Source organism: Paraphaeosphaeria sporulosa (genome assembly GCF_001642045.1).
Source record: "Paraphaeosphaeria sporulosa strain AP3s5-JAC2a unplaced genomic scaffold CC84scaffold_6, whole genome shotgun sequence".
Taxonomy (NCBI): Eukaryota; Fungi; Ascomycota; class Dothideomycetes; order Pleosporales; family Didymosphaeriaceae; genus Paraphaeosphaeria; species Paraphaeosphaeria sporulosa.
Genome location: NW_017253365.1, coordinates 787606 through 809930, shown reverse-complemented (window position 1 = coordinate 809930; position 22325 = coordinate 787606). Strand labels below are relative to the sequence as shown.

Here is a 22325-nt window from a genome sequence, read left to right as displayed (position 1 = left end):
GATCAATTGATGGGTGCGAGCAAATGCCGAGGGTTGGCGCCTTTTAAGACGTGCCCACCGGCATCGGAGTGACACACCGCGTTGCGCGTAATTAGCACGCAGGCACGTTCGATCAATCGGACCACAGCGCAAGGATTCGGGATAGACGGTTAACGGTTAGGCATTGCGGGTCTGAGTAACAGTCGGGATTATCAGATCGCGCTAAATGGGTTAGCGGGATCAGATAATTTCTTCAGTGGCTCGGCGTCGAGGAGTGGAATTAGGCACCCGGTCTCACGAGTCAACGCACAGTGCGGAGAAGGCATGCAGAACCGAGCAGAAGTTGCAACGCGTTCATGCGTCTGTGGAAGTCTTGTTGACAGATTACAGCTATCTAAAAGTGGTGCGTGAGGTGGGAGAGCAATATCGAGCCAGCACCAGCTGCCCGTTAGCGAAGTGATCCACGCGTCCGCTCCCTCGGCATGCCATCTCCAACAAAATTCTGCCGTCATGCATACCGTTTACAGCACGTCATCTTTTGCCGAAGCTGCGTGGCTTGGACGCGGAGCAGCCTCCACACACTCCGCACCTGCATCATATGGTGACTGGTGGCGCCGACTGTCGGATTCATCAAGAGCCTAGTCTTAGGCAATGGAGACGGATATGTCCTGCGGGAAACAGTTTCTTACTTGCACGTCTAACTCCGTCCCCTGGTACAGTATTCAAACGGTGCTCAGACCGAGGACATTCGTCGTGGGTGGGCATAGCAAAGGAGCTGAGTGTAACGAGGATGGTTCGGAGACGGTTGCTTTTCATAAGCGACTCAAAACTATTGCACAATTATATACGTCGTACCTAGGGGGATGCACACGCATTTGATCTTGTTTGACATCACTTTTGACATAGCCACGAGTCGCTTCAATATGTTATTCCGGGAGACAGTTATTCTTATGAAGCGTTAATAGCGACTTGTCGCAGCCGCATCCAGTACACAGAGTTGTGACGCACAATGTTCGTAGGTCAGCGACTCGTCGATCAAGCCAGATAATGACCAAAGTCCTTTGAAATTTCAAGCTGTTTACTTCGCTCATATTTGTGCCAAGTGATACTTTTCATACGGTAAAACTAAGAATACCATTCCCAAGCCTCCTCCCTCTCCCTCTCCCCCGATCCCATCTTCATCTTTATCTTTAGCCCCATCTTCCACCCCAGCATTCCCACCATCGCGAACTACCCAACATATCTCTCACGGCGCCTCAGCCCCTCCAATCCCTCTCAACCCACACCCACCCAACCACCTCCTCATCGATCCAATCCCCATCCCTATATTCATACTCCGCAATGTACCCCTCCATAACCCTACCCCCACCTCCCCTCCTCACACCCGCACGCGGTTCAATCGATCGGTGATATGGATGGTTATTTCGCACGTAGTCCAGCAGCGCGGCGTGAGCGGTTGTCGCGTCGTTGAAGGACATTTGTGTGGCGCGGACAGGGTCAGTGAAGGGGACGAGTTGCTTTACCAGGAAGAATACGTAGGGGAGGGAGGGCCTGGTGTGGAGGGATGAGGAGCGGGGGGAGAGGTCGGCGGGTTTGGTCATGGGAGGTGGCATTTGTGTTTGCGAAGTAGGGAGTAAGTAGTTTTGTGCTGGAACGTGTGCGGAAACGTCGGCGGGCTTGGGTAAGGTATGAGATGGGATGGACCGTGGGATATTTGTGCTGTCAGGTTGCTTCAGTCGCAAATTGGAATTTGGATTGCCGAAGTGGCAACGCTGAGAGGTCGCTTGTAGGGAGACCAAACATGCCTTCCAAACGGATTTACCAGCGGGAGAATGGCTGAGTTGCTCGCTTTGAGGTAAAGGGTCGCAAAAGCGGGCCATGGTGTAGGCTCGTTCTTCAATTGTGCTTCCTGAAGTTTGTTAATCTACAAGGAGTGTAACCTTGAATTATAGTGCGGTGGTTTGTAGTCATGTCTCAAAATGTCTTCGGTGGAGTTTCGCCTTGAACGGGTCATCGACGTGGAACAGGATGAGCTTGGCCCGTGAACGAGACTGTTTCGCTGCTTCCACAAGGGGTTCCAACGCCCAATCTACTCTTTCTTCGTATAATACGCTTTGTAATGCGAGCCGCAACCGGTCAACGTAGAGATGCCCTCGGCTTCCTCGCCTATCAACTCCGCCAGCTCCTTCATAGTGCAGTCCCAGAAGTAGACGCATTCGCATAGGCCGGTACCCACTAGAAGTAAATGCAGACGCATATAGTATCGGTCCACGGGAGCGAGCGAGGCATGGTGATGGGTGACAGGGTGTGTTGATGTGGTGCAGTTTGGGTGGATCGGACCTTCAGTGGATTGTGTGTTGCGATATGAGCAGGTGGCCGACGCTCGTAGGACTGCCGCTTGGTTGCGCCGTCCTAGGTCCCGATACTTAGGAGTTCGTGAATGTCGTTCCTATTGAGCTTCGTCTTGGACGAGCCATCGAACTAGAGCCTCATCAGTTGGCACGGAACGTGCGCGTCTCACCTTGACAGACTTTGAAGGAATTTGCCCTCCCAGCAGACACACAGGAAGGCTGCGTTCAGCCCCAAAACAAGACCAGAACATGCGATGCCAGAATCGGGAGGACTGCACAAACGAGGGATTTGATGGTTTTCGTGTTGTACGCGTTTATCATTCTCCAGAGATCTATGCGCAGACCGGTAGTATCGTACATTGTTTTACAGCCCCCATGCCGCCGTTCCAATGCATGTATTCTAAGCATGTCGCATCTGGCGCACATGCGCCTATTTATTATACAATCAAGTATCGTTCCATGCTGCCGTCCAGCCAACAGGCTTCGGCGGTTCCTCTCGTTGCGCAGCCATTCACTATTGGCTGCCTTCGAGTCCGTCTCTTCCTCGTCAATTCCATCAAGTCCCGTCTAGAAGGTGTTGGAAAGCGCGGCGCCGCTCTGTGACTCCTTCTGTATCCGCGCGACATAGGTCTTGGAGACGGTGTTCCAGGCGGACATGTACTTCTCCATGCAAGCGGTAAAGCAGCCCTCCTCGCCCTTGGAGAGCGAAGCGCCGGGCTTCGGCACGCAGCGGTCGAAGCAGTGCTCGTTGAGTTTCTACATACAGTCAGCTTGGGCTTGGCATTGCATTCAGATTCGAAGACGAACCTCGACCAGCATGCGCGCATTCTGCATCGCAGCTTCCTGCTGGACCTGGCGCATGATCTGCGACTTGGGGTCGCCGCCGCCAAGAGCTCCGCCGAAAGAGTCCATTGCGATAATGTGGGGATGGGTTTGGGGGAGGGTTGACTTGTCAGAATTGGCGTTGTAGCAGCGGTGGTGTTTGTCGCAAAAAAGTGTCGACACACGACGTCAAAGGACCCCGGCGGGCGGCGCTTCCTCGGCAGCGGCGCACGAGCTTCGCGGAAAGGCCACGCTCTCCGCAACGCAGTGCTCACAACCCCGTCTTCTATGTCGCCCGCCACCCACGCGACCCCTCCTCTCTTCGACTAGCCGCCGGGCCCATTTCTTAGCAATTGCAGAAGCTTAGCCTTCTTCCATTCTTTCCCCGCGCATCGTAACGCGGCCCGAATTCGACGCGAGAGCGGCTAGACATTGTCTCGGTGTCGGCGCAAGGACAGACGAGACACCATGTTCGGGAAGCAATGGACGAGCTTGTGCCTGCTGGCCGGGAGCTTTACAGGCGCGCTGGGCCTGGGGCTGGAGGAGCACCCAGACGTCAAGGCCATCACTGTGAGCATGGGCCTGTCGAGATGCAACCAGCACCTGCTAATTGATGCAGTTGCGGACACATAGTCTCGAGACTGTAAGCGCGGCTCGTATACGATGCACTCGGAGGACTCAGTATTGATCTGCTACAGCCATACCTCGACTCGGACATGCAAAGCCGCTGGTGGGACTTTGGCGGCGACTGCATCATCCGCACAGACAAGTACATTCGCCTCGCTTCAGACAAGCCCTCGCGCGACGGCTGGATATTCTCGCGCGTGCCGCTGACCGCGACCAACTGGGAGGTACATGCAGTCACACCCCTTGTCCACCACCATCACCAACTCACGCGTATAGATCATGGTTGAGTTCAAGATCTCCGGTCAAGGCAACCTTTACGGCGATGGCTTCGCAATGTGGCTCACCAAGCAGCGCGCCACCCAGGGCAACGTTTTTGGCGCCGCCGATAAGTTCGAAGGCCTGGGTGTCTTCTTCGACACGTACAAGAACAACCGACCCGGCACTGTGTTTCCCTACGTTATGGCTATGACCGGTGATGGGAGCACGCCGTACGACAAGGACAACGACGGCAAGGCGAACGAGCTCGCCGGATGCTCGGTACGAACAGTTTTCTATCTTACATGATTATGCGGAGATGAGACGCGTTCTAACACTTTCCACAGGCCAGAGGTATCCGTAACGCCGGAATTCCCACGAAAGCCCGCTTCACCTACTTTGCCGACAAGTCCCTAAAGCTAGACCTCCAGTACAAGCAAGAAGACGAATGGACTGAGTGCTTCGAGATCGAGAACTACAAAGTGCCTCCGGTGGCCTATCTTGGTTTCTCTGCTGAGACAGGCGAGCTGTCCGACAACCACGATATCATTAGCGTGCGCACCCAGAACCTGTACATGAAGGGCGGCTCGCAATCGTCGTCGAACACCGCAAAGAAGACCGCTAGCAGCGCAGTGAGGCCCAAGGAGAGCAGCGGTAGCTGGAGCTGGTTCCTGTTCAAGTTTGTGATGTTCGGCCTGGCCGTTACCGGAGCATACGTTGGGTTCACCGTCTACCGCGCCAGGCAGAGGGACAGGTTTTAGACGTGCTCCCGATGAGATGTTGTCAGTTCATGGTGGGCACGAAACCCAAACAAGACTCGACTTTGCATACGCAAGAGACCTGGATGGGTCAGAGGTTGGATGAGCATTGGATCTGGTGTTGGTGGATTGATCATGTACAAGGTTGGATGATGTTGTTTGTCTGAGTTGGTTGGACGGCATTGATAGCGTTTTTCTTTCTCCTAACGTCACTGTTCATATATCTGTCCTACGATTGAAGACGTCAAGCCTTACATGTTCACTTTCTGGTACTACGAGTGAATACGAGAGTAGTGTAGTGGAGGTACGTGAGAGTGTATTGAATACATGTATGGAGCTAACCATCTCTATTAAATCCATCATGTGCCGACACAATCCACGAACGACCTTTGTCCCCAGCAATAATCGACTCTTGATAACACAAACGCTGTCTTCTATCTACTGGTCCTCAGATTAGCTCTCCTGCTGTTCTCAACCGCAACCACGGCTCCGCCTCCGCACTCTCATGCTTCAGCATCACCAGGCTACGCTCAACTTTGGCTTTAATGCCCCATCAGGGACATCATCACCGGACCCTTGACCCTTCGCAGCACTTGTCTGCTTCCAGGCCGAAAGTTTTCCACCCACGACCACCCCTCAAACCACCACGGCGCGCGCAACAACAGACAACCAGTCACCCCCGCACACACCCTTAGGCGACGCTCGGATTGAAAACTACGTTTGTAAGTCGTCATCAGCGGCCCGCATGGGCACTGCTTCGACCCTTTTACTTTTTCCTCAATGCGCGGCGGGGGCGGTTGCGGGCCGGGGATCGATGTTTGGTGGGGACCATGCAAGCGAGTGGCGTGCTTGACCTGCGAGACAAGGCACTCCCTCTGATATCTGTTCTCTGAGACGCCTGCGAGGGCGCCTCCAGCCATGGGCGGCCGCGCGGGTGATTAAGCCGCTTGGGCTTCCTGGCTGGCGGAGGGGCTTTCAGTCATAGGGATCTACGGGAGTTAACGAGGGTCTTGGAAGGGCTCGATTCGAAGCACGATGCAGGTTGGGAGAGGGCCGGTGGACTTACTCGCTGCATGGGGTGGGTGCAAGGTCGGAGACGTGGAGCGACGCGGTGATCTAGGCGCAGCGCGACGTCACGGGATGCGCTAGCACGCATTGGTACTCCAGACGACCTCAGAGCTGGAAGAAAGAATCTCTACGCGAAGTCGAGAATTATGCGAAACGGATCTTACACGTACCTTTAATTGCCACAGAATCATCAGCATGCCACTTCTGCTGGCTGCCGTCGTTCACTCGCCTCGACCGAGTCTGTTGCCTGCCGTTCAGAAAGACATACCTGATTAAGATTCGTTCATTGCTGCTACAGCAGAAACTTTGAATTCAGGCCATGTTTCTGAGGTGGTACAACGCTACTATTAGCAGACCGTCCAATACCAAAACAACAACTGCGTTCAGTGTCAATTCAGAGATACTGAGTTCAAATCTCCACTTCCAGCTTCCAGCGAATCCGAAACCCGTAGCAAGCATGCCCATATTCGTCATTGTCGATATGAGAACATCTAGCCGTATGAGACGGAAAAGCTTTCGATCCAAGGCGACGCAACTTTTTATTGAGACAATGAAGCTCAATATACCAAGTTTTGTCGTGATCGTTCTAGAGGATTTCAGAATACACTCCCTACGGACAAAACCAACAAACTTAGAACCAGAGCTTTGCGAGCTAATCAACGAGCGTTGAGCGCACTTAGCATTTGCCCCATTGCATAGTCAGCGTATCGAAACTTAGCTGTACGAAACAAACACCGGTGGATATAATGACGAAAAGTACGAAGGCATACATGCCCATGGTGTATACGAATTGTCGATCGCGAATCCAACTACCCCAATATCTCATTGACGATGGTACTTCTATCATTGTATGCCGGTCCGATCTGCGCTGAAACGTCTCCGTCTTTCCAACCCAATTAGTGCTATATCCCTAGTTGAAGAAGGCCGGCAAATTCCTTTTGTGGTATGGTGTATGGACTCGTATCTTGGTGGAAGTTGGTCCCGCGCTGCACCTGATAACCTACTGACAATGAGCATGCCTTGCAATAAGCCGTTTGCTATCTCCACGCCCAAGAAGCCCATTTGGAATTTCCAGTAGGTCCGTTCGTCGTCGTTTACTCCGTGGATTCTGCTCATCCAAAAACCTCCAACTGCATTCATGATAATGCTAGGTAGAGCTAATGTGAAAATTACAATACCGCTGCGATGAGGATCTACCGGGTGGTGCCAGAATAAGTGAAAGAGACGGAATGTATCGTTGAATCGACCGCAGAAGTGCCCACCAGTGTCTCGAGCCCTCTCCATTGCTCCGCAGCATGAGGATCTGGGTTTCCAGCGAATTTTCATTCGAAAACGTCCAACTCCGATCATAGTTGTTATGCAGAAACAAATGCGCACAAAGAGAAGAACCTAGAAAGATGGGGACTGCATTGAGTTCGGAGTAGTCTGCTAGGCTCTGTGTAGTAACAGTTCTGAATAGTGACACTATAGGCCACAGAAGATGCAAATAAAGCATCTTATGAAAGTCTGATCGGGACTAGAAACAGGTAAGAACGAATCCCGGGACTTATGTCCTAGGGTTGTCCGGTGAATGACTGACCCTGTCCTTTGGCTTGGGCACATTGAATCATCAATCTTGCCGCCGAAACAGGTAAACTGTCGAGAATTGCAAGCCCGATGTATAGAAGTTCACTTGTAACGCAGGGGAATCGGCAAATGAATCCCATAACATCAGGGGTTACCTCGCGGTTACTCAGAACACGTTGGCTGCATATAACCTGGGTTCAATTCACGAATGGCACAAGACTTGTCAAATCAATCATCCAAATCGTAACAAGACTCTGTCAAAATATGAATCAATCGACGTTGGAAAGGCCCCGTTGCCCACTCGATGCATCGAGATTGTTTCAGAAAATGGGAGACTAGAGCTACGCCTGACAGAAACGAGTAGTCAAAGAGGCAGATACATGATTTTGAGTCACAGATGGGCCCTCAAAACGGCTGCTGCAAACACAACTTTAGCCAACTATGCATGTAGAGTTGGACGTTGTAACAAGAGCGGATGTCCACAAATGGAACTTACCCCCTTGTTCAAAGACGCTGCACAAATGCCCTCCAGACTGGGAATCACATTCATATGGATCGATTTGATATACATCATACAGGAAGACACCGGAGACTGGGAGCGCGAGGCAACTAAGATAGTAAGTTAGTATCAGTTCTCGTGCCTACCTATCGCGGCCACGACCGTCACCGGATCAGGCGGTATTATCAGTATTGTAGAGGTTGAAGTTATGCCTAGAATTGTACGATTTCCTTACCGAAACAGATCAGACCGGCAGGACGAATATATGTATGCACAGATTGCCCATTATTCGGAGCCCGAACGAGACTACGACAGGTTCATCTTCCAAAGCGAGATAGCGAAATGTTGACCAGGGGATGGGTATATCAAGGGTGGCTTCTCAGTCGCCGAATCATAAACTTCTCCAAATCCTTTGCGTATATGCAATGTCAAAGTGCAAATCCAAAGGCACTCTCAGGGGTCATGCAAACTGTGGGCAGGCTTGGTTGATGGAAAACCGTCGCAAACGTTCAGCCCACAACGGAAGGTCATCAAAGTAACCAAACCCCGTCGTAGGTCTTCGTCATCCATGAGCACCTGTCGCAAGCGCTCGACCCAAGGAGATAGGTATGGTGTGGTCAGCTGGTGCTCCACTGTACTTTTTGGTCCGTCCGGAAAACGCAGGCAGCGCCTCAGCGCCTATAATTGCTCGGCAATTCTAATGTTCGTTGCTATTGTGAATACATTTTCTGGAAGTGGCTATTTCCGAAGCGAAGGTATTGTTTACTACGCCATTGTCAACCAGGGATCCCTCCGATTAACGCTGGCATAAAAATCGATCAACAGGTATACATGTAGGTACTCACCTAGCTAAAGTGAATGGATACAGCCGCAGACCAAATCGTGTCCTGCAGCTCTCGCGGCAATCTTGAAAAAGTTGCCACGGACATGTTGAGATCAAATTTTTACTTAAGATACCACGGGCAGAGCTTCGAAATAATACTGTCAAAGTAAACAGCAGGTCCATCCCTGCCACAGGGAAGAGCATGGATGCATGTTTGACACGTGTCTGCTCAGTGTTGCTTACATAAGCTGGTAAACCAGCGGTGGACTTAGATTCTGCAATCACTCTATCGGGGTACCATATGCCTTGGGGGATCGTAAGGAACTTTGCTAGATATCTATGTTGCTTTCGATGACTGTGAGAGCGTTGTAGCATTTCGCTTTTAAGTTCTTCTATTCAATGCTCTTCTCCTACAGTGCGTCCGATTGACTTGCCAAAATGGAAATGAGCTTAGACCTGCGACATTAACCCTGATCTAACTAGGGGTTCATCAAGATCACTGTAGAAACTGTTTCCATTACATCGAATATTAACACACGAGGCGCCATACCAAAACTGCGCCTAGCATCCCCAAGCAGACAATTGTTTGAACGGGTAACTCGGTTGCACAGCATTGCAAGGGCCAATTAATCGCTGCGTAGCAATCTCACCCCGCAAAGATCGTGCACCGACAGCCAGAATTTCGAATTGCGGGGATATTGCAACGACCACAGTTCGAGTTCGGCGCTCGGCCAGAAGGCAATCTCACCTTTGCAACGAATGCTGCATTTTCGAGGCTCGGAAGTGTTCCTGCCAGCTGTTCAAGGTTTCCGCAGCTAGAGAATTGTGTGAGGGAAGCTCGTCTAACGCTACTATCAAACAAATGGTTGGTCCCGCATATCCCATTTAGAACTGGTAAGAGCCATCAAGTAGGGGGTTTGGCCCAAGTGACCCTTGCTCCCGTCACCACCTCATCTTTCTGCATTGCGGCACAGCTTGAGAGGGCTGCAGGCTGACATTCAGATGCAATTTTTTTTTTCGTGTTCAGTGCGGCTACCTTGGCATCTTGCATCGGCTGACAGGAATAAACGAGGGCGCCTGCCGGCAAAATGATGCGAGATTGCGATTCGACGAATTGTGGACGCTCCAATGTATTTGCCACGAGGCTCGAAACGTGGTGTCACCGCTTTCGCACGACACTGCAATGTTTGCAACCTTTCAAGATCTTTCTCGTGATTCTCATGAACACCATTGATAGTCTGGTTCAGTAAAGCTGCCCATGTCCGTAGAAACATATGGTTTCTACCTTCCTGGTGTTGAACTCACCAATTTGTGATTAGGATCACAAGCGAACAGCACCCACTCAACTATCACTCCGGCCAATTCGTATACGCATGCTAGTGGTACAGTATCGGCACCATCCTTCCTATACAAGGGTTCGACGCCACCACGTTCGCAAAGCTCGTGCTCTGCTTCCGTTTCCATTCCCTGCCTTCTCGATATTAAGCTTCATCTTGGATCAAAGAAAAATTTCTAAGTTGGTCAAGGCCAAGGCCGTTGGCCTTGGCGTTGTAAACGACGACGCATGCCGATCCAAGCGGTGACCGATTCGTGCCCGAAGAATATTTCAAAATGTCGGGGAGTTTTGGGGGGAACGAACTGGAGACTCAACCCACAGTGCTGGGGACGATCTCTTGGTCCTGGCGTACAGTTCCGTCGTTCGAGCTGACATCCCCAAGGTATCATTGGCAATCCCGCGTCGGGACGATATGGTTCAGTTCCGCGTGCCTTGATCTTCTACTTTCTCCAACAGCTTCCCCGCAGCTACCAGCTTCTCTTAGATTATCTCGCATCTGCCGATTCTCGGTGCCATCTCATTGTTGGCGTGCGGCCCACAGGTATGCCATTGCATGCATGCTTACCCCCTACACCCAGCAATAACGCACTCATCTATCCGCTCTCCAAAGTTGCACATGCTGTCGGCACTCAGCCGGTTGGGCGTTCCGACAACCTTGCCCCAAGTTATGGGCGCTTACTCATGGCCTGCATGGTATAAGGCCCAGCGCTTCTCCAACACAATGTTGTGTGTTAATCGAAGTGGCTTGGATACCTCGTTTTCTCCAAGATGGCTGGCGGCTCAACACTGCGGGGGCTATATGCCCTCCTGGTTGCGCTGAGCTTACTGAGTGCGCTTTGTGCGGCGGATGCAGTGAGTGATTTGCAGGCCAAGGGGAGGGCTGCTGTAGATGCGGAAGTTGCGAAGTCGACGACTTGTACAAAGGATAAGTTGCAGGTCAGGAAAGAATGGTATGCGGTCTTTTCAGAGAAAAGCTTCGAGGTCACTGACTTAATTTTGAAGGGGAGATATCACTGCCGCAGAGAAGAAGGCATACATTGCCGCAGTCTTGTGTGAGGCTGCCTCCAGAAGTAGAAGAATGTCCTTATAACTGAACGTGGATCAGGCATCACCAAGGCACCCTCTAAACTGCCCGCCGCATCGTACCCGGGAGCGAAGTCTCGGTACGATGACTTTGTCGCCATCCACATGAAGAACACGATGTCCATACACGGCACCGTACGTTTGGAACTCACTCACCGCCAATGTAGTATCTGACTCCATCCAGGGAAATTTCCTCTCGTGGCACCGATATTTTACGTTCGCATACGAGCAGGCTCTCCGAACAGAATGCGGATATAATGGCACTCAGCCTGTATGTTGGACACATAGCCCTCCTTCGAGCTCGCACTGACAAACGACTGCAGTACTGGGACTGGGGCAGATGGGCATCCAGCCCCGAAACGTCGCCCATCTTCGACGGCAGCGAGACCAGCATGAGCGGCCAGGGAGAGAAAGTAACCCACAATAGCAACGGCATGAAGCCCGCCGGCAACGGTGGCGGTTGCATTGCCAGCGGGCCTTTCAAAGACATGAAGGTCAACCTAGGGCATGTTTATTCACCTTGATCCTCCCTACTTCCAGTCGTATATGCTTACTATATACAGCCCCATGGCCGCCCTTGGCGATACATCGCCACCCAAAAACCCCCGTAGCGACGGCTACGGCTACAACCCGCGCTGCATCAAGCGGGACATCTCGGGCTATCTCACACAGCGCGACGCGACGACCGCGAAGATCGCAGCCTTGATCAGCGGCCAGAGCACCATCGGGAACTTCCAGAACCAGATGCAGTCCGGCACCGGCGTGCATCCCGCTGGCCACTTCACCATCTCTGGTGACCCAGGTTCAGGTAAGTCTTTCCTACCCGGGACGGAAGACCACATTATCCTCACCTGCTCTACTTCCTTCCCCTTGGCTCCTCTCTTGAATCATTTGACTAACTTGCCCCAGACTTCTACGTCTCCCCCGGCGACCCCGCCTTCTGGCTGCACCACGGCATGGTCGACCGCGTGTGGTACATCTGGCAGACACAGGACTTCTCCAAGCGACAGCAAGTCATTGCGGGCGGTACGAGCATGATGGGTGGCGGGAAAGCAGCAACCCTGAACGATGGCGTGGACCTCGAGGTGCTTAATGTCGATGGGAAGAAGTACGCCATTAAGGACCTTGTTAGCACGGTTGCAGGCCCGTTTTGCTACGTCTACGAGTAGTCGGGGGTGTGGTCATCTGGAGATGAGTATGGGTTGTATGTGTCGTAGATTCCGACGAGAGTGGTTTGGAGCGAGGGAGGCTTGGTGTGTATACATTACAATGCAATGGTTCGCGGTTGGAGTGTTGTAGCAGTGCTGCAAATGTTGCGTGCGTTCGCGAGACCCTGTTCCCTTTGTCGATGAACAGCACAGAAAGACCAGTCCTGCTGTTTTCCAAGTTCGGTGCCCTGTTCGAGCAAGAAAGACTTCACCGAGAACTTGTGAGGGCCAGATTTGCAATGTTACGTCGAACAACGCAACTGAAGCAGAAATTTTCGCCTCGTCTCCCATGGTCTGGTCTCTGGCCATTGAAACTCAGATTTCTAGGAGGGATTCATAGACTCTTGAATTGCCGCCAGGATGTAGCGCATGTAGGCTCCAGTGGTGGCAAAGCGTCCCGACATATAGGAGACCGCTTTGTAACACATGGATACCTGGCCACGACAAGCTCTACCAACTCGTTACATGAAGCCTAGACACGAGTGTCCTTCGAAACCTTCGTCCAAATGTTACGATGCTGGCGGAGGACATTCCATATCTGGCCATGCACATGCGACACGTACGAAATCACTAGACGTCGTAAACAACATGGATCGAATCGATTTTTGTCCATTATGTGGAAACTTGTGGCTTTGGACAATCATGCGGTGGTATTGAAGGGCTTTCTGGTATATCCAATGCAAGCAAACGTTTGTCTTTGGAAAAAATTGTCATGCGTTTTCGTATGACCGCATTCTAGTTACCGCGTCGATATCATCTTCGTGCAGTACGAGCAGCCCACGAGGTCTCATGTACCACCATTCGCAATGCGCATCAGCAGTACACTAGTTCAACATGACGAGCAGCATAACGACTTGGGACATCGGAAGTGCATGGCGGCGACATCAAAGCATCCATTAAAGCGTAGCGGAATATATAACCTAGACTTCAGCACATAAAGAACCAATCTCATCGCATCTCCCTAGTTCGCCTCATACTTCCCCTCCAACTCGCCCTCCGACCTCCCCAACCCCGCCTCGACCCGTTTCTTATGTCCCTTCTCCACCAGTCCCTCGTTCTTGACCACATGTCCCACCTTCTCTATTACCTTCCCTAGCGTAGAGTCGTTCGTCTTAGAGAAACTCCCCGTCTTGTTCCCATACCCCGCACCCCCCGTGCTGCCGCTGCCGTGCCGCGTGCCCCCGCTGTACGGTGACGTGTCCTGGTGGCTGCCGAAGCGGAAGTGCGAATTGTCCGTGTCGATGGGGGCGTCGGAGGCGGATTTGTTGCCTCGTGGTTCTATTAGCAAAGGTCACAAGGACGAGAGGGGTGCGATGGAGAAAACATATGGAAACGGGCACGATCAGGGTTAAGGAACGTAAAAGAATATGTAGGGTAGGAGTGAAATTAGGACGGGGCGGAAGGCTCAAAAGGAAAGGGTAAGTAGTACCGAAGCCAGCGCCGCCTGTGGTCCCGCTGCCATACGTCTCGTGCGGGTTGGAGTAAGGGTGGGAGTCGTCGCGGCCGAAGCGGGTTTCTGAGTGTTGGGTTTCCAGGTCGGAGGGGGAGAGGTCGGGCGCGTTGACATTGCCGTAGCCTGCCATGGTGCTTGAGCTGTGCGTGTGTGGGAATAGGTAGGTTTGATTAAGTACAGAATAATTAGGGACGTGGTGGAGGCTAATCTGGCTGGGATATGAATAACACGTAGAGGAATGTCAAAGTGGTACTAGAATCGAGCCGAAAATGTCCCATTATATGCATCTGGGGATTGGTATCTGGGGAAGAGCCACATGGCGTCACAGCTGGGGGTGTGCGTTGCGCGCGCTGATCCATTCACTCCAGACTGTGGTGCTAAGCAAAGGCCAAGCTTGGGAAGCGTATACATCTGTGGATCGGACAAGGGGTCGCAGGTCGGCATTGGTGAGCGAAGCTTGCCTGGCGGTGCTTATCGCATGGGATCTAGGCTTGGAAGATTGGGTGCAGACTGTGGATTGGAATCCCGAATTTCAATCAAACCGGATGGAGGCTAGGGCTTGGTAATGATAGAGTTAACTCTTCTGTGAATTCCTTTGTTTCATGCGACTGAAGGTCGCGTACTGGTACTGAAGTGTAGTCGATATGAGCAAAAGTTCGGCTCCCGAAAGGGCAGCGCGCCGACGATCGCTGATAAGGTAAGGGCCCCTCTGACGCAACCAGCCTGCGAACCCATGCATATCCGGGGTATCCCACGCGCCATGCTTCACGTGAGCATGTAAAGTCCTCCCGAACGCCAATAACAATTGCGCTATGCACGCAAGCAGAAGAAAGAATTCAGCCATTGACCTCAGCGGGGATATCGAGCTGCGATGACTCGTCAGCAACGACCAAAACGATGGCGATGCACGTACTGACCACAACCTTGTTCAATAGAACGTTTGCAAAACGAAGAAGAAAATCAAGCCCACTCAGCGGACATATTTGGACATGAACTTCTTGTGGAAGTCGGAGCGGAGCATGTCGTTGATGAACTCCTTCTTCTTATTCTTGTCCTCGGTGCCTCGTGCTTGATTCTTGAACACGACGTCGTCGTCCCAGCGGCGCTTCATGGTGAAGTCGCCCTTGTTAAGCAGCGGGTTGCCACGGGCCACGTCGATCTCGCGCTGCTCCTCCTCTTCTGCGGCGCGTGCCGCGTCCTCCTTGGCTTTCGCTTCCGCTCTTTCTTTCTTGATCTTCTCGAGCTCGCGCTGGAGTGCAGCCGTCTCATCTTCGTCGTCGTCATCGTCGTCGTCGCTGCTTTCGCTGCTCGCGTCGCTGTCGTCTGCATCCACATCGCGGTACTTTTCCAGCATCTCAATCCGCCGCCGCTTCTGGTCTGCCTCGTCTGTGTCGTCTTCCTCGCCTGCCTCGATGGCCTCTATCGGTCGCTTGGACGCGGAACTGGGGTCGGCCGCCGCATCGTCTTCGACGTAGGTGCCGTTCTTCTTCGCAAAATGGCGCGCCTCGGCCTCGAGAAGCTCGGCGCGGAGGTCGCGCTTGGTCGACTCGGCCTCGCCGCCCTGTCCCGGCTGTCTGTGCTTGAGGAAGGTGTGAGCGGGCAGCAGGCGCTGGTGGTAGGCGGGTCCGCGCGCTGCTTCTTTGCCGCGCGCGGGATCGAACGTCGGTCGGTGGGCGGTCGTCATGTTGTGATTGTGTAGTGTGTAGCTTCCGCAGCCGCGACGATCGGTTTTCGGGAGTCTCTCGCGTTGTTGTGTGTTACGTGCGTGAAGGCAGAGTGAAGGTTGCACGGTATCATGAAAAGGCCGCAAACGCCAAGACGGCGGTGGATGTATTCTCCGACCCCGCCCATCTTTTCTTGATGGCATAGCTTTCCTGCAGCACCGCAACGCTGCTGCTTTGATGAGAGGCAAACATGCCTCAAGAAGCACAGATATCCGTCAATGAGCGCGCGTTCATCCAAGATGCTCTCAAGGAACAGATCCGTCTCGACGGCCGCGCCTTCGACGCATTCCGCGCGCTAGAGCTAACATTTGGGGACGAGTATGGTGTTGCAGACGTACAGCTAGGAAAGACACGGTACGATTACTCGGGCGGCGTAGCCTGCTCCATGCTAATCGTAGCAGAGTAATTGCACGAATATCCGTGGATGTGGTGACTCCTGCGCCCGAGCGCAAGTTCGATGGCGTCTTCCAGATCATCACTGAATTCTCTCCCATGGCATCGCCCGCCTTCGAAGTCGGCCGGTCAGTCATTGCGCCTCGCAGATATGCTCAAACATCGCTGATCGAGCATCCAGGCCCACCAACGCAGAAGTAGTGCTCTCACGAATCCTCGAGAAGGCCATCCGCCGGTCCAATGCCCTCGACACTGAATCGCTATGCATCATCGCAGGCCTCAAGTGCTTCGCCCTTCGCGCAGACGTTCACGTCATCGACCATGACGGCGGCCTCATCGACGCATCCTGTATTGCAGTCATGGCTGCACTGCAGCATTTCCGGAGACCAGACGTTGTGGTCGAAGGCGAGAAAGCAACTGTGCTGAGCATACGCGAGCGCGACCCGATACCCCTCTCCATACTACACCAGCCGCTCTGCGTAACCTTCTCCTACTTCGAGGAAGGCGAGCTCTTTCTGGTAGATGCAAACCTCGCCGAAGAGCAAGTCCGCGACGGCGAAGTCATCATCACCATGAACCGACATGGTGAGGTGTGTCAGATTGCCAAGTATGGAGGCGCAACCGTGGAGCCTTATGCGCTGTTCAACCTCACAACTCTCGCCCTCCAGAAGGTCAAAGAGATGAGCAAATTCATCCAGACGCGGCTGGATGACGATGCTAAAAAGAGAAACGCCGGAGGACTATTAGCAGAGCTTAGTGCTGAGAACGACAGGCCGTTTGACAGGCCCGTAGAATGAAGAATTCCAAAAACACCGGTTGGGTTAAATACAGTGCACACTTCCAGAAGCACACACATTGCGCGGCTTGTCGCGTTGCGCACGAAGTCAGCGAGAGCAACTCGCAGGGCCCGCACCATTATCTGATACCCGTTTTGGCAAGGCCAGACAGAAGACGGAGGTCCGAATGCTTCTGGATAAGGTGTTCGACGCGAGCGAGGACATGCCGAGGGCCTTCGATAATCTCCAGCACCTCAGAATGGCAAAGCAGCTCCGCTCTGCTCCACCAGCCTTCGATAATAATGCTTTAGATGACAAAATCTTCAATCAAACCGCCGTCGCGGGGACCGTTTCGGACGAACACATGCAATTTGAAATTCGTGATGTGGTGGCCAGCCCTGGATGCTTACAAGGCATCGGGCGCCCAATGGGAATGCCTCGGCTGTGGACATTCGACGTCTGCTGTATTTGCGCACCACCACGCATCACGCAACACAAGCTCGAGCTACCCTGCAGCCTGACATGACCAGACCACGGGGGTTATATATCACATCAGAGCTGCGCTGCCAGCTGGCGCACTTGTGTACTTTCTGCTCACCCCATCTAGCTGCTAGTATTTGATTCGTGCTTTGTGATTGACCTACTGATCTGTTGCATTGCGTCATTGTCTCGCGATCTCAGGGTTCGTGAACATCTACCAAGCACGAGCTCCCTACAGCTCCGCACTTTTGACTCTGCTTCCTTCTGACAAACCTCACCAGCAGCATATCTCCAAAAATGTCCTCCAAACTCGTACCGTCCAATCCCGCCGAGGTGATGGTCATTCGGGACATCGTCCCGCGCACCATCACCACCCTCTCCGTTCCCTTTGCGCGCTTCGGTCGCATAAAGGTCGGCGGACGCGGCACCATCGTTCGCCTGCAGAACGGCTCGCTCGCTGTCTTCTCGCCCGTCGCGCTCACAGACGAAGTCAAGCAGAAGGTCGCCGAAATGGGCGAAGTCAAGTACATCACCGCGCTCGACATTGAAGTACGTCCTGCCCTCCGGATCCTCACAACGCAGCCACTGACCCCTACCCTCAGCACCACATCTTCCTCGGCCCCTGGCACGCCGCCTACCCGAATGCCCAAGTCCTCGGCCCGGAAGGCCTCCCCGAGAAGCGCAAATCCCAGAACAAAGAAGCCGTCCCCTTCGCGCACCTCTTCTCCAAAGACAAGCCCGTGACCTCGATTGACCCCGACTTCGACCGCGAATTCGAGTGGGAGTACGTCCCTGCGCACACCAACAAGGAAATTGTCTTCAACCACAAGCCCACGCGCACCCTCATCGAGGCCGACCTCATGTTCAACTACCCGTCCACCGAGCAGTACAGCAAGACGGGCCTCTCCGCGACGAGCGGCGTTTTGACCAAGATCTTTGGGATGCTGACGAATACGTCGGGGAAGGGGCAACAGAGGGCGATTTGGTATGGGATTAGCAGTCGGGACCGGGCGGGGTTCAGCAGGAGTGTGAGCAAGATCCATCAGTGGGATTTCGATCGGATTATTCCGTGCCATGGAGATGTGTTAGAGAGCGGAGGAAAAGGAATTTTCGCGAAGGTCATGGAGTGGCATTTGGAGTTGGCGAAGAAGAGGTCGTAAAGAACCGGGGTTGAGGTGCGACATGTGTGTATAGTATGCTCTGTATGTAATTTCTCTTCGTCTCTTAGTACTGAAACTTATACATGTTAATTGATGTACGGAGCCAAATACCAAAAATCTTCATCGACCACTTGTTCCCTCTCTACCTGTTTCTCCCTCCCCACACGCCCACTAAATCCTCGGCCTCTCTAACCTCATCTGTTCCCGCAACGCATTGGCTTTCCAGCCCGGGCTCGCTGCATCAACCAATGTCTCCCTCTTCTATAAGCTCCTTATTGACCCCTAGCTTTATTGCCCCATTGAACATGCGTGCGCAATGCGTCCAGCATTGTTAGCATCCATTCCATACTAATCTCCAACGTGTCCACGTCAACTCTGCCACCAATGAACGACGCGTGAATGCTGTTGAAGCCGAAACCTTTGAACACAGAATTGCATTTTCCATTGCAAGCAAACGCTGTCTGTGGCGGATGGAGGCCAAATTCTGCGCTTCTCACAGCTTTCTCTTCGGTGCAAGGATCAGGGCCTCGCGATTGTGCCCCTTGGACATCCCACTGCCGAAGCGTCGCGATGCGGTGCAGTTCTGTGCGTGTGGTTCACTCTCTGCATGGATACGTGCGATGGAAGCGCCCAGCGGCAGTTGTGAATGTGGTATTTGACGGTCGTCGTGCTGCTGCGGAATACGGCTCGTTCCAGCCCATCTTCTGTTGGGAACTCTTTGAACACTAAGTGGACCTCTATATATCGCATGAACTGAGGCTCAGCCTTACCTTGATAGAGTGACATTTGGCTTCGCGTTGGAAGATGATATTGGCGCTCCAGACTAAAGTGGCGTATCTCTGTTTTGACGAGCGTCAATAAGCCGGGCGAGCAGGAAGGAGAGCCACGGTACTCGCTGCAGCTGTCGGATGAGGCGAGAGAGATGGTGGATTGGCACGATGTAGGCTTTGGGAAGGACGAGGTTCCACTCTTTGGGACGAAGGTAGATGAAGAGGCTGGGGAAAGCAGTGTGGAGTGGATGCCGATTATTGCGGCGATAATGCAGTGGAGTGAATGCTTTGAGGGGGCTTTGGCGGGGATGGTGGTGAGGGCTTAGGGAGGGATGGGTATGGAGCGGAGTGGAGTGGTGATTTGGATTCTGTTGAGACGATGGCAGTACAGCCTGTCCACAATCGGAACGGGTGAGCATACATGTTAGAGTAGAGATGACTAGCAGTCGTGCTTCCTCGACGGCACGTGTTCTTTCATTTGGCACAATAAATCGATCACCCACATCTGATACCCTTCATCCTGCCAGCGCGTCTCTGTGCTACTTCGCATCCAGTCATTACGAACATAGTACATACCACTACTGTGATCGTGTACCATGCAATGGTGAAAAGAGCGAGGCCTACCAACTGCACGGGAAACAGAGACATGTCCATACCGGCGTCTGACCCCGCACTGAACCCATCGCTAGCCTATACATGCCTTATGCCCGAAATTAGAGATGAAACTGGCTACTGTGTGCAGCAGATAGCAAATCTGGGTGATTATGCGGCGGTGCTGAACCTTCACTGCACTTGTGTGATTATGTGGAAAGCCAAGCGAACTATATCTTGATAAGTTCAGCAGACTCGCTAGCGCAAGCTATTCTCTCATCTTAACCTACATCACTCAACTCGCCCCCGCGAATCTCCTCATCCTCTCCTCCGCCGCTCTCGCCCTCCTTTCCCTCTCCATCCGCGCCCTAGCCTCAGGTCCCAACCCCCTGACCTCCTCCTCCCTCCGCTCTCCCGCACTCTTCTCTGGGACCCCTACAATCCTCCCCTTGCCCAGCTTCGTCTCCCGCCTTTTCGCATCCTCCGCCTCGCTCTCCCTCCGCAGCCGCTCCGTCTCCGCTTTCCGCCGCTCAGCCTCGGCCTTGTCTTCGGCGGCTTTCTCGCTCTTTTCGCGCGCCTCGCGCTTCTCAAGGTCGGATTTGGACAGAGCGGAGGGCACGCCGGCCTCGTCCCAGGCGAAAGCGGATTCGCCGAGCTCGAAGCGCGCCAGACGGAAGGCGTCACGGGTTGCACGGTCGCCAGCGAGGGTAAAGGGGGTCCGGGCATCGTCGCTCATGAGCGTGGGGTCGGAGCCACCTTTTGTGAGTAATGCTAGGACTACCGGTGCGGAATTGAGAGATGCTGCAAGGTGAAGAGGTGTTGGCGTGTGGAAGTTTTCCGGAACGAATCTGAAGCTTGGAGGGATGTTGTTGGTTTTGAGGTAGTTGAGGAGGGCGGGCACTTTTGAGCGCTTTATGATGGAAGTGATTTGAGAGGTATGAAGAGTGGCTTCTTCCTCCTCTTTGGAGGGTTTGGGCGGTTTCTGAGGCTTCGGCGGCGCGGGCGCTGCTGGCTCCTTTTGGGGTGCATTGAGTGCTGCGAGTGCGGCTTCGTCGATGGTGCTTTGCTTGACACGAGTGAGCTCAACGAAAGCGCGGATGAGCTCCTTCTGTGTCGCTCGTCGCGTGGTGAATGGGAATCCCCTGTTGCGAGGATCGTTATTCTTCAACACCTGTCCTTCGTACTTGTCGAACAGCGTCTTCCGGCTGGTGGTGCCACTTGCCCGGATGAAGAGCAGATCAGCTGTATCGATCATCGTCTTCCAGCTCGTTAGCAGGTCGCGCACCTCCTTCGTGAGCGCGGCCTCGTTATACCGACGCAGCGATGAACCAGCCGAGTGCGCAGCGCCTCTCGCGGCATCACTTGTCGACTGTGAGCCACCCTGCTTCCGACGAGTTGTGTACCTGTGGAACGTCTTTGTAGCGATGACGGTCGCTGAGCGCTCGTCCACTCCCGCATGATTCTTTCCCTTCTTCGGCGCAAGTGAGATGATCATGGCAGCGAAATGGCCACCTCCGATCATGCACAGAAAGTAGTGCGGTCCGATATCACTCCCCGGCAAGGGTACGCCGCCTTCCGACTTGATTTTCGGTGGTATCGCCGGAGCAATCTGCTTCCTTCGCAACGACTCGACAAGGTGTGCCTCCTCTTCCTGTTCTGCCACGGTGAAAACCGCCCTGTAAACCCCCAGCGACATGCTGTCCGGCAGCAGCGGCGATGTGAACCAGAGCAAAGGCGGCTTCCCTGCCCCACGTTGCCTCCTATTGGATGACAATTCGTCAAACTCCGGGTCCGCAATCTTAGCCTGCTTCTTCAGCAGCGCGCTCAGCGTGGATTCCTTGGGCTTGCTTCCGTCCTCTTCCTCGTCCTCTGTCGACTCTGAAGACTCGCTGCCAGAGATGCTCTCGTCCAGCTCGCCGACAAGCTTCTCGAAGTCGCCCTCTCCAACTGGCTTCAGGCCCTTTATCTTCTGCTTGAGGTTGTAGCCGTGGAGGTCGGAGCGGACGTGGCTGCGCTGGTCGGCGAGCGTCGCGAAGCTGAGCCCGCACAGGTGGCAAGACGTTGCTTTCGCGGGGCTGCCATCTTCGTTCTCAGGGCGCTCGCCCGCGTCGCTCGCAGGCGTCGGTCTTTGCGGCGGTTCCTCGTGGGGAATCTGGTTTGGCTGGATCTTGAGCGTGAGGGTCGAGAGCAGCTCCTCTGGGAGATCGAACACTGCAGTGAATTAGCGGGCCGAGGACTCGCGCCGAATGTGGGCCCAGTTACCGTAAAGCGGGCGCTGCAGCAGATGCTCTCCCTTCTGCACCTGCGCCATCGTTCTGTTTACGCGAGGATCGGTGGTGAGCGGCGCAAACAATGAATCACGGCTTTCTAGGCTGCGGCGGCGATCTAGCGGGGTCCCCTGCACGTCACTTTCAACGGCCGCGGCTAGCGCCGTGCCAAGGCTGCAGCATGCACCACTCTGTGCTGACTCAGTCGCGGAATGCATTAGTGTACCCACGGTACGTTCCTGTGCAACGCGTCTATTTGCATCCTTCGCCATAGGCAGTGCCTGACACTCCCTCAAAACCCACCAATGTTTCCAAGTGACTTGTGAGTTCGTTCAC

General features: G+C 53.6%; 9 protein-coding genes across 9 annotated transcripts; 4 read left to right on the top strand and 5 right to left on the bottom strand.

The window, feature by feature from the left end:
• Positions 1-1152: 1152 nt before the first annotated feature.
• Positions 1153-1859, bottom strand: CC84DRAFT_1259941 (uncharacterized protein; the record flags this gene model as incomplete). The annotated part of the gene is made up of 1 exon (XM_018184951.1): positions 1153-1859. One exon carries the CDS (start codon positions 1857-1859, stop codon positions 1236-1238), a length of 624 nt encoding a protein of 207 aa, XP_018034943.1. The 3' UTR covers positions 1153-1235.
• A 767-nt stretch (positions 1860-2626) lies between these two features.
• Positions 2627-3331, bottom strand: CC84DRAFT_1165014 (uncharacterized protein). The gene is made up of 2 exons (XM_018178623.1): positions 3138-3331; positions 2627-3086 (listed from the first exon to the last, which is right to left on the bottom strand). Exons 1-2 carry the CDS (start codon positions 3240-3242, stop codon positions 2898-2900), a joined length of 294 nt encoding a protein of 97 aa, XP_018034942.1. The 5' UTR covers positions 3243-3331; the 3' UTR covers positions 2627-2897.
• Positions 3332-3371: 40 nt separating this feature from the next.
• Positions 3372-5131, top strand: CC84DRAFT_1165013 (uncharacterized protein). Its single transcript, XM_018178622.1, has 5 exons — positions 3372-3722; positions 3772-3795; positions 3851-4003; positions 4056-4316; positions 4382-5131. Exons 1-5 carry the CDS (start codon positions 3621-3623, stop codon positions 4793-4795), a joined length of 954 nt encoding a protein of 317 aa, XP_018034941.1. The 5' UTR covers positions 3372-3620; the 3' UTR covers positions 4796-5131.
• A 5721-nt stretch (positions 5132-10852) lies between these two features.
• CC84DRAFT_1094236 (Di-copper centre-containing protein) lies at positions 10853-12336 on the top strand (the record flags this gene model as incomplete). Its single annotated transcript, XM_018174553.1, has 7 exons — positions 10853-10989; positions 11087-11136; positions 11190-11302; positions 11352-11438; positions 11491-11661; positions 11708-11975; positions 12077-12336. 7 exons carry the CDS (start codon positions 10853-10855, stop codon positions 12334-12336), a joined length of 1086 nt encoding a protein of 361 aa, XP_018034940.1.
• Positions 12337-13336: 1000 nt separating this feature from the next.
• On the bottom strand, positions 13337-13958 carry CC84DRAFT_1176776 (uncharacterized protein; the record flags this gene model as incomplete). Its single annotated transcript, XM_018180242.1, has 2 exons — positions 13337-13653; positions 13805-13958. The coding sequence occupies 2 exons, from the start codon at positions 13956-13958 to the stop codon at positions 13337-13339; spliced, it is 471 nt and encodes a 156-aa protein (XP_018034939.1).
• Positions 13959-14670: 712 nt separating this feature from the next.
• Positions 14671-15929, bottom strand: CC84DRAFT_796079 (uncharacterized protein). Its single transcript, XM_018187442.1, has 2 exons — positions 14742-15929; positions 14671-14694 (listed from the first exon to the last, which is right to left on the bottom strand). The coding sequence occupies exon 1, from the start codon at positions 15693-15695 to the stop codon at positions 14799-14801; it is 897 nt and encodes a 298-aa protein (XP_018034938.1). The 5' UTR covers positions 15696-15929; the 3' UTR covers positions 14671-14694; positions 14742-14798.
• CC84DRAFT_797946 (uncharacterized protein) lies at positions 15676-16825 on the top strand. Its single transcript, XM_018187444.1, has 3 exons — positions 15676-15906; positions 15954-16073; positions 16127-16825. Exons 1-3 carry the CDS (start codon positions 15743-15745, stop codon positions 16740-16742), a joined length of 900 nt encoding a protein of 299 aa, XP_018034937.1. The 5' UTR covers positions 15676-15742; the 3' UTR covers positions 16743-16825.
• Positions 16826-17328: 503 nt separating this feature from the next.
• CC84DRAFT_1165010 (uncharacterized protein) lies at positions 17329-18469 on the top strand. The gene is made up of 3 exons (XM_018178621.1): positions 17329-17403; positions 17483-17750; positions 17804-18469. Exons 2-3 carry the CDS (start codon positions 17499-17501, stop codon positions 18359-18361), a joined length of 810 nt encoding a protein of 269 aa, XP_018034936.1. The 5' UTR covers positions 17329-17403; positions 17483-17498; the 3' UTR covers positions 18362-18469.
• A 1468-nt stretch (positions 18470-19937) lies between these two features.
• Positions 19938-22194, bottom strand: CC84DRAFT_1147262 (uncharacterized protein). Its single transcript, XM_018176586.1, has 2 exons — positions 21985-22194; positions 19938-21933 (listed from the first exon to the last, which is right to left on the bottom strand). The coding sequence occupies exons 1-2, from the start codon at positions 22031-22033 to the stop codon at positions 20018-20020; spliced, it is 1965 nt and encodes a 654-aa protein (XP_018034935.1). The 5' UTR covers positions 22034-22194; the 3' UTR covers positions 19938-20017.
• Between the last annotated feature and the right edge of the window lie 131 nt (positions 22195-22325).